Consider the following 12094-nt stretch of genomic DNA (forward strand, 5'->3'; position numbering starts at 1 on the left):
TCTTTTATATACCGGACGATGGGTGAAGTCCAAAATAAGCCAAAAGAAGTACAGTATACACCATCGTCAGAATCCTCTCAAGTCTATCTAAATGTAAGAAGTAAAAAACATAGCATCAGGGTGGATATCAATGGCATAATGTTTATGTCAGGGTTCATGAAAATATGTCAACTTCTTCAAGGTCTAAAGCAGAGGGAGGGCACTCTCTCTCTCTCTCACACACACAGGCAGCATGGGGAACTCATTTGCTTCCTTTTTCCTTAAGAAATGAAAGTAGGGGGAAAAAACAGATTCAACCTAAAATTTTAACATGTGCTTTCCTTGCATTGAGAAATGGAACAATTCACAACATGTAGCTCAGCGTTTCCCAGTCTTTTATTCATGATGGACAATTATAGTAGTTTTATATATAAATATATATATATATATTTTGAGCCATGCAGTGGCTCCGGTATGACGTCATGGGCTTNNNGTTAAATCTGTTTTTATAATTTATATTGTGTATTTAGTTTAGACTCAGCCTGTGGCCCGGCTATATGTAGTAGTTATGTTGTCATGCAACCAAGGCAAATTGTTGCGCCAGTAAATATGGGCCATTCTGCCCGAGTTAGATGCCGCTGTGTGCGAGCATGTAAATGTGCAGTTAGTTCAGTTGTTCTGTTTAATTTCCATTGTGTTTATTAAATTCTGTTATTTGTTAATATATTGATTGCCATCATTTGTAACTACATTTACTTCGCTGCTAGCTTGGATCCCTTACACTAACTTAGGGAGCGTGCGAGCACAGCACGAGAGCCATATGACGGAGCAACGTTTCCCCCTCCGGTTGAGGAAGGGTAGACGGAGCTGTAAGGTGCCAGAGAGTGACGGTGCTGTGGTAGCAGACCGGACAGACGGCACGAATGGTAGCAGAGGCATAAGCGGCTCAATTTTAAAAAATATTAAAAATATAAAAATATATTTTAAATATATTTATAGTAGGTACCATATGAATCTAATAAAAGAAAAACGTGAACAGAATAACTGTATTATGAATAGCTTTGTATGCTGTGTTGTCACATCAAGATATTTTTCAAATCACTGCTCTAACACAATCTTTCTCATGAAATAAAACCTAAGAAATAACTAGACCTTTTCTCAGCAAATATCATTAATCATCATTTATGCTGAAACCACTAATTAATGTAACCCCTGAACAGAATCTGAAGATCTACAACTCCTTGGCACTGGACATAGATTAAATCACAATGAGCTTTGCAATAATTGGGGCGGCTCCTCAAGAAGGGCTCAGTTCCATGAGTAAGTAAGTAAGTAAGTAATAAAGAGTGTAATGTGAGCGAGGGGAGGCAGATGAATAGTGCACTCCTCTTTCTGGATACTTCTAAAATTCACCACCCACTTGTCAGGTTCTAGAATTGTTCAGCCCGCACCAACAATTTGAAGTTTCCTGACAGACTATGCCTGGATAAAAGTGCTGTGGAGTTTGTGAGTTGCTCAGTCTGAGGGAAGTGGCTGAACTGAGTGGACCTGGGTAGTTGAGTTGATTTGTGTTGTGGGCCAGTGGTAGCCACAGTGCAAATGTGGGCACAGACATCATGCATATGTTGATATGGTAAGACAGTTCAGTGCTGGCAGCAAAAAGTCAAGAAGAAAAGAGTGCAATGGTGTAGAGTGAAATAGTGGTGGACAAGATAAGCCTACATATCTCAAGTGTACTGGCAGTCAGGAAATAATTGCTTTAGAACATGATAAAAACTACAACATTTAACTTAATAAATGCACATCTGAGTACATAACCAGGGAAATTTCTCAGATAGTGGCCATTTGAGAGACTTGAATGGAGAAAAATGGTTAATATTAAAACTGTTTCTAGGAATGCGAAAGGAAGTGGATTGGCAGGTTTGAATGGGATCAAAATTTGGACTGTTACAATAGATGTTACTACAATACCAAATTAGTTTCTTTGTGAGAAGTCATTTTTGCAGTAAGCAGAAACTTACATGGTTCCAGAAATGATTTCGATGACTCTGGGAAACCTAATTTAGACTAATTTAACAGCTCTCAGCCCTCAATAGCACTAACTGCGGTTCTAAAAACAGAATTTAAATTGCAACTTACCTGTCCCGCACATGATAATTGCCATGGCGACCCAATATGTCCTCAATTCCTGCCATCAAGTGATCCATGAACTAGGGCAAAAAAATTACAAATCACTTTACAGTGCACCTTGTTACATGCATATGATATATACTGGCAAATATAAGCAAAACCAACGTTTGGACACTCACCCTTTCATGAATTCTTTCATTCATTGTTGGTTTTCTTTTTTCAGCTCTCTTTACATTGAGGATTTTGACGAGAGGCTTGATGGTTATTCCCTGAAAACACATAAATACATAGAGTTACTCGGTTTTTGGACTTTTTTCATCACCTGGTATTCTAGAAAATCTGTTTCCATCCTCAGGTGAGGGAGAAGATACTCAGTTGGGCCCCTTAGAAAGAGCTAATCTCAATCACTAGACCCAGTAATTCTGTGAGTTATACATCATCATCAGAATCCTTTAGAATCTACATAAATACATGTTTAGTGCTGCTCCAAAAGTCAGGATTGCAGTCTACATGCTATGATTCAAATATGTGTATAAGTATAGATTTATTGGACACCTTTTAATGAAGCTGTTCCCACAATATACAACCAATTTATTCTAGAAAAAGGTTCCCATACCACTTGATTCCTTCTGATTTTAACATGTGATCCCACTATGACATAATTAAGTTTGCTGTCTAAATACCTGTATATTTGTAATGTAGGCCTACTAACTTGTTCTCAAAATATTAGTAACAGGAACTGGTGACATATGTTGCAATGAAACGTGAAAACATTAATTCTTATATACCTTATCATTTGTGAGGTATGCTTCAATTTTTGAAGTATTCAGGTATGACATACCAGGACATCCTGACTTTGTAAAAGGCCATGTTTAATGTTAAAGTTTATTTCTAAACATATTTTGAAGAATCTGATTTCAATCCACCAATCTCAGACACTATAGAGCAATAACTCGCATAGTCCAGGTAATTGGTTCTGCCAATATCCCAGACTATTTGAAACTGGACTAATTGAGGAACTAAATACATATAAAAAATGATAACTGGTTCCAAAAAAAAAATCTACGTTTTTCAATAAATAAAACTCGATTAATAAATTCAAACGTCTTTATTAGAAATAACTTTAAAAAATCATGTTTTTTGCAATTCATTTTTTATTCTCTAAAAATTGCAATATTGATGTCTGCACATTTTTCTTCTTTGGCCTTTTCTCTTCATACATTTCTTTGTAGCAATGAATTGCATTGTTTATCGTTCAGCGAATTGTAAGGCTACGTTCAGTATTGAGATCAACTTCCATAATATGCTCTGACAAGGTTTCAACCATTCCAATAATTTTTTATAGTTCTTCAGCTGTTAATTCTCATGCAGGCACTTCAACACAGTCGTTTTGGTCTAAGTTGTCCTCCCATTCTTCATAAGCCCGTTGTTCATCTATGTTAATAAGTGTTTCATTGTCTAGTTCATTAGTGTTCGATTTGATGCACTCAGTTAAGTTGACAGAATCTAACTCACTGAAATCAAGTTGCTGTCCAGTTTCCACTATGTTATTGGTGACTTCAGAAAAATGAGTTTCAAAACCAATTAAATCATTTGCACAATGTGGTATGATATGTTTCCATACTGCCCTCATACTACTTGCCATTAATTCAAGCCATGCTTCGCCTATATTTTCGATAACGTTTCTGATGTTGTAGCTCTTCCTAAATTCCATTAAATACCGCTCTCCCCACCTCCTCCAGCGATAGCTGTCAGAGCTCAAGAACAAACGACCCCAGCATAGGTACACACATATACAACGGGGAACCCTAAAAAAAGTGAAATATGTATCGTATTGCATAACTTTAAAACCATATCAAAAGAAATCAGACAAAAAGAGACCTGACTGTATAAAGGGAAAACACCGATCATTTATATATTAAAAATAATTGTGTGTACTAATTTTTTAGAATTTGTTTTTATTTTTCTCAATTAAAATTTAGTTTGTTTTGAAATTTTCAAACCGGACTGTAGTGAATCCGGACTGATCAAAGCTGGACTATGTGAAGTATTGCTGTATTTACATAAAGACATTATTTTTAAGATATTCCCTTAAGAGCAGAGCTCCACATTTGGAGCATTTACCCTTCTTATCATGTACGCTAACCAATTAAATTCCAGAATAACTAGGTTATTGTGACAACAAACCAGATAAACAGGGCAAACGTCCCAAAAATGGGGCAATACTTTTAAAGGAAACATCCAAGAAACTACATATCTTTGCATATATATTTTTCATTGGAGGGCTGAAATTATATTATTCAAAACATTTGTGACAGCAAACCAGATAAACAGGGCAAACGTCCCAAAACTGGGCACTATTTTTAGAGAAAACATCCAAGAAACTACATAACTTTGTATATATATTTTTCATTTGAGGACTGAAATTATATTATACAAAACATTTTTAAAAAATACATCTTGAGACATAAACTGAGATAATAAAAGGGGACAGCACATTTTACAAAGTCAAATGGTCTAACTTAGGAATACATGGTCAGTGATGAAATTTTGACATATCTCACAAACAAGTATGAATGTATTTATGTTTAATTACAACATATTTGATCCGAAGTTTAATGTCAGCCACCACCAGTAAATTCTATTACCATAATATCCTCCCATATAAAGCATAGCCATTGAAGAGCTACGGCTAGACCCTGACCTCCTAAGTAATGTCTTTCTGTGTGAGCTTCTAATCAGGAATTCTGTATGACGTTTTAGTAACATCGATGCATACTACAGTGCTCTCCTTCATGTAGCTTACCTGGAAGAAAACAGTGAAGTAGATAACAGCTATTGTTGTACTGACAAACATTGGTTGCAGCTTCACGTGATGCTTGTCAATCAGCAGCACAAGAGCAAAGGCAACTGCTCCTCGCAACCCACCATATGACATCACAAACTTCTCAACTTTATTTAGCTTATGCAATCGAAAACGATTTGCAATAGCTGTGAGTAGGATCACACCTGAGGAAATAAAAAAAAGCTTAAATATATGGACCAAGTACAATGATATACTATTGCGGCATGTAGACCAGTTGCTAGGCAACGACCACAAAATAAGCAGCTACACTGCTGGCCGCAATGTGACATTGACTTGGCTTGAGCAGAAGTTGAATGCTGTCTGTTAGACAGGCGAAGCTGCATGTTAGTATGTGGGGGTTCTCACATGTCCAATAAAGCCAATTACAACTCCAAATTCCATCTATAATCACTCTCATACAGATGACAACAGGTGTCAGAAATGGGATTGGATTGATCGATTATTGGATTGAAGACTGAATTGTGTAGTTATATTGCCACACTATGATGGTGGAACAAATACTGGCATGACTGTTGGCAGAAATGAATGCCATGGAAGAAAGGACTGTAGCCAAGATGAATGCCTATCTGGAAAGGATGGAAAGCCACATGAATGCCTGAAGAAAAGAGACCACAGTCTCACGTCACTTCATCAATCTTTGGCCCAAATATTCTCCTCGACACCCTGTTCTCAAACACCCTCAGTCTATGTTCCTCCCTTAATATCACAGAGACCATGTTTCACACCCACACAGAACCACACGCAAAATTATAATTCTGTATATTTCCGATTGTTATGTTTTGAGATAGCAGACAAGAAGACAAAAGGTACTGGACTGAACGGTAGCAAGCATTATCAGAGTTCAGTCTCCTCTTAATTTCCTCCTGAATGAGGTTTTGATTTGTTATCGTTGTTGCCAAATATCTGAGTTGTGGCACATTTTCAAAACATCTGTTTCTTATCGTTATGTCATGATTTTGCCCTGAATTTTGGTAATGAGATAGCATCATATACTTACTCTGTATTTACTTCTAGACTAACCTTCTTACTAGCATCAATTAAAGTTTGTGTGTTTTTCTTTACACTATCTATATTATCATCCAGTAGATTCACATCATCAGCATAGACCAACAGCTGTTGTGTAACTAAATTCATTTCTCTTTGGAAATGAAAATCTTCAGTCTGGAATACCATCTCTGAGAGTTCAACTTAACCATATACAGAGATTGAACGTGATGAGTCAGAAATTTGTAGGAACATTAGTCCTTATGCTGCTGAGATACACAACTGTATTTGATTTTCTTTGGTAACACTTATTATGTTTCTACTTAATTTTTCTGCAAAATGAGTAACACTTTTTCTTAAATAAAGAAGACTGTATTTTCAGTTCACCTCGTTGCACTATGTGATTTCATACTTTCTGTCGCTTAAATACATGATAGTGAGCAGGCATGAGAAGGTGGGACTGATATTAATCTCTCATCCTACTGTAGATATAACCATAGTATTGAAATCTTTGCATTCAGTTTGAATTATGACCAGGAACAATTTCTTATATTATTGTCAGTTTACCTAGGGGAAAGCCAGGTTAGTACTAGAATAAATGAATAAATAAATGCATAATTAAAAAAAATGAATGATGAAATTCATCATTTCCTCTCCCATTCTTCTCGTGTAGCCCCACATCATTCAGAATTAATGGTGTGATCACATCAACTAATGCATCAATCAGATGATACAAGCTGCAGAAGAAACCTGATCGTGAAGCTGAATATTGAAATTTTTTAATGTCATGTCAGAAATACATGGACATTTGTTTACTCCTGTGTTCATCATATAGTGATTAGGTACAGAGGTTACAAATACAAAAGAATATTTGCATTTCAATTGAAAATGTTAGCTTCTAAAATTAGTCACAGCCGGCACACTCAAAAGGCACTGAACAGGTTTCATAACTGTCACCAGCTGAAGCAAAAATGGACAGAGAAACAACTGAATTCTGAAGAAGAAACTGCTTCAGAATCTAAAAAGTGTTTCTGTGTAATGGATGTTCAAAATCTCTGCTGCCTGTGCCATGACCTTATAATTTTGTAATGGTTGTAATCACGCACAGTGAAGTGTGTCAGCTAACAAAAAAGACATCTGAAAATATAAATAAGCACTGCAATAGGACCTCTGAACTCACTCATCTATGTTGCAATATATATAACGGAAAGTGATGGTAAGTGCAATGAACCAGAAATTTGCAGTTGTGCCTGTTTTTGACAGTGGTCCCACCCAACATGAAGCAGATGGTTTGCAAGAAGCTTTAAAAAAACACTTGCCTATGGTGCGGTATATGGAACAGAAGGCGATGGTGAGTACAACGAACCAGATGTTCCAGTCGTGCCTACTGTTGATGGTGGCCACACCCAAGAACATGAAGATAATGGTTTCTGAAGAACTGCTCAACATCTTCATTGCATACTTGACAGTTGTGTGCGATTTGTGAGAGATATTGGCTTCCACATAATTTTTCATTGTTATGCCGCAAAATGTGATACTGTAAAAGAACAACAATTAAATAATTAAAGCATTAAACTGCATGCAATTCATAGTACAGTAATTAAGGTTTCGATAATTTGTACTCTGAACATTTAACTTTTCTTTTCTGTAATTTTGGTGTTCCCTACTTCTCACTACATCATATGCTAAGTCTTCTATTTCTTCACTAGCCATTGTCTGTTAACAGATCTCAACAGTGTTCTTTGCTTATGTCCTTACAGGCTGGCGCCTGTCTCAAAACTAACTCAACTGTCAACTCTCAACTGCAACTCATAGCCTTTTAGTCATGACTGTCCACTCACTGGCTCTCAGCTGCCTGTCTGGTCTTGATATACAGCCTCGCCATGGACTGCATAGAGAACTATTTTCATTCATATGTTGGACATGCTGTTGAGTGTATCACTAGTATGTGGCATATCTGTCAATCAACACATCATAGTTGTTGTACTTCTTCTGGCTTATTTTGGACTTCATCCATCGTCTGGTATGTAAAAGACAAAAGACCACAACGTTTCGGAGAATGGATCTGTCTCCGTCTTCAGGTGGGTAGGGAAGGATAAAACCTACTCAGTTGGGCCTGTTAGAAAGAGCTAGTCTCAATCACTGGAGAGACCTTCCGTTATAGCTGCAAGAGATTCTTGCCCTTTCTATGGGTGTGAACAGACAGTTGTATCGTGGCTTAGACACAGAGTGAGATCTGTTTTCTGTGCATTCATGGTGACATTGAATTCCGTAGTTTCATTTCAGCCTATACATACATCAAGCAGATAACAACAAAAAAGTATGTACATCGAATTTTACTATATATTTTTACACATTAATCTGCAGAATCTGCAATAAAATACTGGCTCGAGGATGAGTTTGGGCATAACTCATACGTATATTCTTTTTTGCTGTTGTTCACTTAGGTATCATTTTAATTCCTCTATTAGGGTTTTACTCAAGTCTGTCTGGTAGTTACTACATATAAAAATAAATATTTAGGACTGTGCATGCGCTTCTACTAGCGGCGTGTGCACGCGCTTCCACTAGCGGAGTTTAAATGTCCGACTGGCCAAAACGGGGTACTTTGGCCATGATGACTATACTCATCACTGGCACAAACAGGGAACTTTGGACGTTAAAGGTTAACAAGGGCCTACTGTACATACACTGTCAGCAGCACATACATTTACTGACTGTTATGTAAGAAATAGTTTGTAAAATTGTGTTCACATTCACTGCTCAAGTTTATTTGACAATGACGATGTTTCTGAAAATGAAAGTAGAAAACCTCTATGCTTTCACACTTGCCCAAGTGTACATGACAGAGGACACTCATAGCGTTTTTGTGAGCCAACTATATGTTTAAGCCATTCAAGAATATTTTTACAGATCACCATATATTTACATGTTTCTTATGGGATAAATGTAGAATTTTTAATTTTTGTTATTAATATCTGGTATATTCTTATTTTACTTTTTTTTTTTTCAATTTCATCCCACCATGTCTGTCTTGCATCCCCTCCTCCAGCATCAATGGAAAAAGGATGTTGGAGGATAAGCAACCCCTCTCATTTTTAATATAGCATTAGTTACAGGATGTTACTACGTCAAATAGCCTATACACTTCAAATACATAACATAACACAACAAGCACACTCAGCAGTAAAACTGACTGGATCTAAAACCTTATCTAACAAACTACTCACGCCAGTATTCCTGACATATGGAAGATCTCAGCGTTAAGGTAGGCCAAGTATGCCATGACAAAGATGAAGATGGGTTCAATGACTCGGACCTGGTGCGTGTATCTGGTGACAAGGCCTGTAAGAAAGCCCCACAGGATGCCAATGATGGTACCACCAAGTGCCACCACAAAGAATGAAGCAAATCCAGCCAGAAGGTCTGTATAGAGGATATTTGTGGGGCCCATTTCCGTGTAGGCCTCAAACATGTGATAAAGCACCTGCGAAAACACAAAGTAAATTAAACTGTGTGAGGCAGCATGCATCTGTTGCTTCAGCTTCTTATTATATAAATGCAATGATTTTAAACTTGGCTTTCAGAGGAGTCATGGCAATACACAAGCCACTGCAGTATACTAACCAATGCCAACAGCAGACCAATTTGGAGAGTAGTCTTCTGGGATGTGATGAAATGAATTTGGTACAAAGGGACCAAGATTTTTGAGGAACTACATACATCCCAGAATAGGACGTGCCATAGCTGAAGCGGATTGTTGCTCGCTTCCCACTGTGGTGGCCCAGGTTCGATCCTGGGTCTGGTCAAGTGGGATTTGTGGTGGACACAGTGGCGCTGGGGCGGGTTTTCTCCGAGTACTTTGGTTTCCCCTGCCAATCTTCATTCCACCGAATTCTCCATCATCATAATCACTCGGGGCAGGCTGCAATAGGCCAATCAGTGGCCGCCGTGCCGAGTGGACCCAACTGGACTCCACCCCCCACTAAGCAAATTAATTTTACATCCCAGAATACGACAACCTTCACAGTCACTGCTGTAAAAGCCTCAAATCTCAATTACTACAATTTGTCAATACATTCTAGTATGAGTTAAAATTAGATAATAACAAATATTTCACATGAAGACCTACAAGTATTTTTGTGCAGGTGTTGAGTTCTCACTGAATACTTAATGGGAAAAAAAATGTTCAAAACAAAAGTTGTAGCAAAAATTAAACACATGTTTTATGACTGGAACCCTTATTCAGAAGTCTTCAGGTTTCGGAATAATTCTCAGAATTGTCATAATTTCTACTTATACATATACAAGTAGTTCCTAACCAGTTTTATTTTTATTTTGCTTTGGATTTCCACAAGAGAAGATGGTTGCACACAGCTGTAGGTTATTAATCCAAAAACCCATCAATCACTTAACAAGATGGTTCTAGTGTTAAGTTCAAGTTGTGTCCTCAAGTAATGCTTGGTTAGAACAATGATCTTCCCATATACGATCTACATGGATTTTTCCATTCCTTCTAGATGAATTTCGGGTTAATACTTTGAAACGGCCCCAGGCCTACATAATCCTTTCAAGTTCACCATCTGTGATCTCTAGTTCTAATCACTGGACAGCAAGTAAATACGGATCATAGATAACATTTCAACATATTTCAGCCTTCTGTTTTATCTGGGGGCCCATAGAATTCGAAATTATATTGTTCTTTATGGAATCAAAACTCAGAGGGAAGATATTTGAAAATAATGTGGTGAGAAGATACATTTGCTGTTGTACACAGTTGTCAAATTGGCGATAACAAATGGAGTGAATGATAAGAGTCAAACTCAGGAACTTATCCTCAGAGAACATAGCTACAGGTTGACTCAGAAACAGATGGGGAGTTCCGTTAATTGGAACTAGCTTCAAACACACATTGCCACACAAGAAAAGGTAATGAGTAACTAAAATGGGAAAGGAGACAACAACTTAAACCAGTTAAACACTTTAAACAGTATTCTTAGGGCATTTAAATAAAGGCAGGTGAATTCCGGACACATTTTGGGTGAAATACCTTATGCTGTGAGATCTCTTGGAAGATCAAGACATACAGGGAAGAAAATTTCAATCGATGCTGTAGAAACAGAAAGTGAGGATTTGCAATTTACGATCTGAACTTCTGACTAAATTAATCCTGTCAAAGGTAACATAATTTAGATTTCTGATTCTAAAAAAGGAACCGAAATCCCCCTGATGAATCACTCACCACGGTGACGGCGTCGTTGAGCAGAGACTCGCCGAAAACAACAATATAAAGAATTTCGTTAACATGGATCTCTTCAAAGACGGCGAGCACTGCGACAGGATCCACTGCGGAGATGAGGGCAGAGAACAGAAACATCTCCAGCAGTGGGGTGTCACAGGAGAACAGACCGCTCTGCCCCACTGCCCACAGAGAGACACCTGAAACAAATATGGAGCTAAGCGTCTCTTGGGTAAACCTACGCAATTCGTGGTATTTCTGAGTCATCCACAGAAAAATGCAGCAGATTTCGCAGAGAATTTGATGTCGTGTGCCTATCATGAAATAAGGTATTCCTGTAGGACCACACTCTGGCAGTTTTCATGTGTGTGTTGTTGCGCTAAGTGGCAGCAGAAACACAGTGTTTGTGTCTGAAAAGGCTTCTATCTATCGCGAACGTGTTTCAGTTCTCATATGAGACCAGGCGAACCCTGCATCCAATTGCTAAAAAAAAACGAACTGCTTTATGCTTCTTAGCTCCTGCGACCGTTTTAGAACGCAGAGATTTTAGAGCGACAGCGCCAAAAACTGAAATAAAAAATGCGTATATTATCTTCACCTTGCCGGTCTGTCTATGCACGTCCAACAGCCATAGAATCGCTGAACTTAGTATGAAATAGGGATTCTTACTAAAATGTGTTCACACATTCCAGTTTTGGTTAAAATCGGACAGCAGTATGGGCACTTGACTTGAAGACCTATGTGTCTTTCTTGTCGCATCTTAAGCTTAACTAGCTAAATAATTAGTGAAGCGAAAACATTTTCAAACAAAAGTTTTTGAGAAAAACAAGGCAGATATTGTTCCCAATGCACTTTTTACGTTAGTCATTGTTTTCGGCATGTATCTGATCATTATA

General features: G+C 37.7%; 1 protein-coding gene across 5 annotated transcripts in view; it reads right to left on the reverse strand.

The window, feature by feature from the left end:
* Positions 1 to 12094, reverse strand: part of LOC111866361 (sodium/hydrogen exchanger 3) — a 212844-nt gene that overhangs the window by 34202 nt on the left and 166548 nt on the right. For all 5 annotated transcript variants that reach the window (XM_023855231.2, XM_023855230.2, XM_023855232.2 and 2 more), the window contains 6 exons: positions 11202 to 11398; positions 9190 to 9446; positions 7279 to 7496; positions 4916 to 5118; positions 2289 to 2378; positions 2119 to 2189 (listed from right to left, as the gene is read on the reverse strand). In XM_023855231.2, the coding sequence (XP_023710999.1) occupies positions 2119 to 2189; positions 2289 to 2378; positions 4916 to 5118; positions 7279 to 7496; positions 9190 to 9446; positions 11202 to 11398 (1036 nt within the window). The remainder of the gene's footprint in view (positions 1 to 2118; positions 2190 to 2288; positions 2379 to 4915; positions 5119 to 7278; positions 7497 to 9189; positions 9447 to 11201; positions 11399 to 12094) is intronic.

The sequence above is a fragment of the Cryptotermes secundus genome, unplaced genomic scaffold (genome assembly GCF_002891405.2).
Source record: "Cryptotermes secundus unplaced genomic scaffold, Csec_1.0 scaffold497, whole genome shotgun sequence".
Lineage (NCBI taxonomy): Eukaryota > Metazoa > Arthropoda > Insecta > Blattodea > Kalotermitidae > Cryptotermes > Cryptotermes secundus.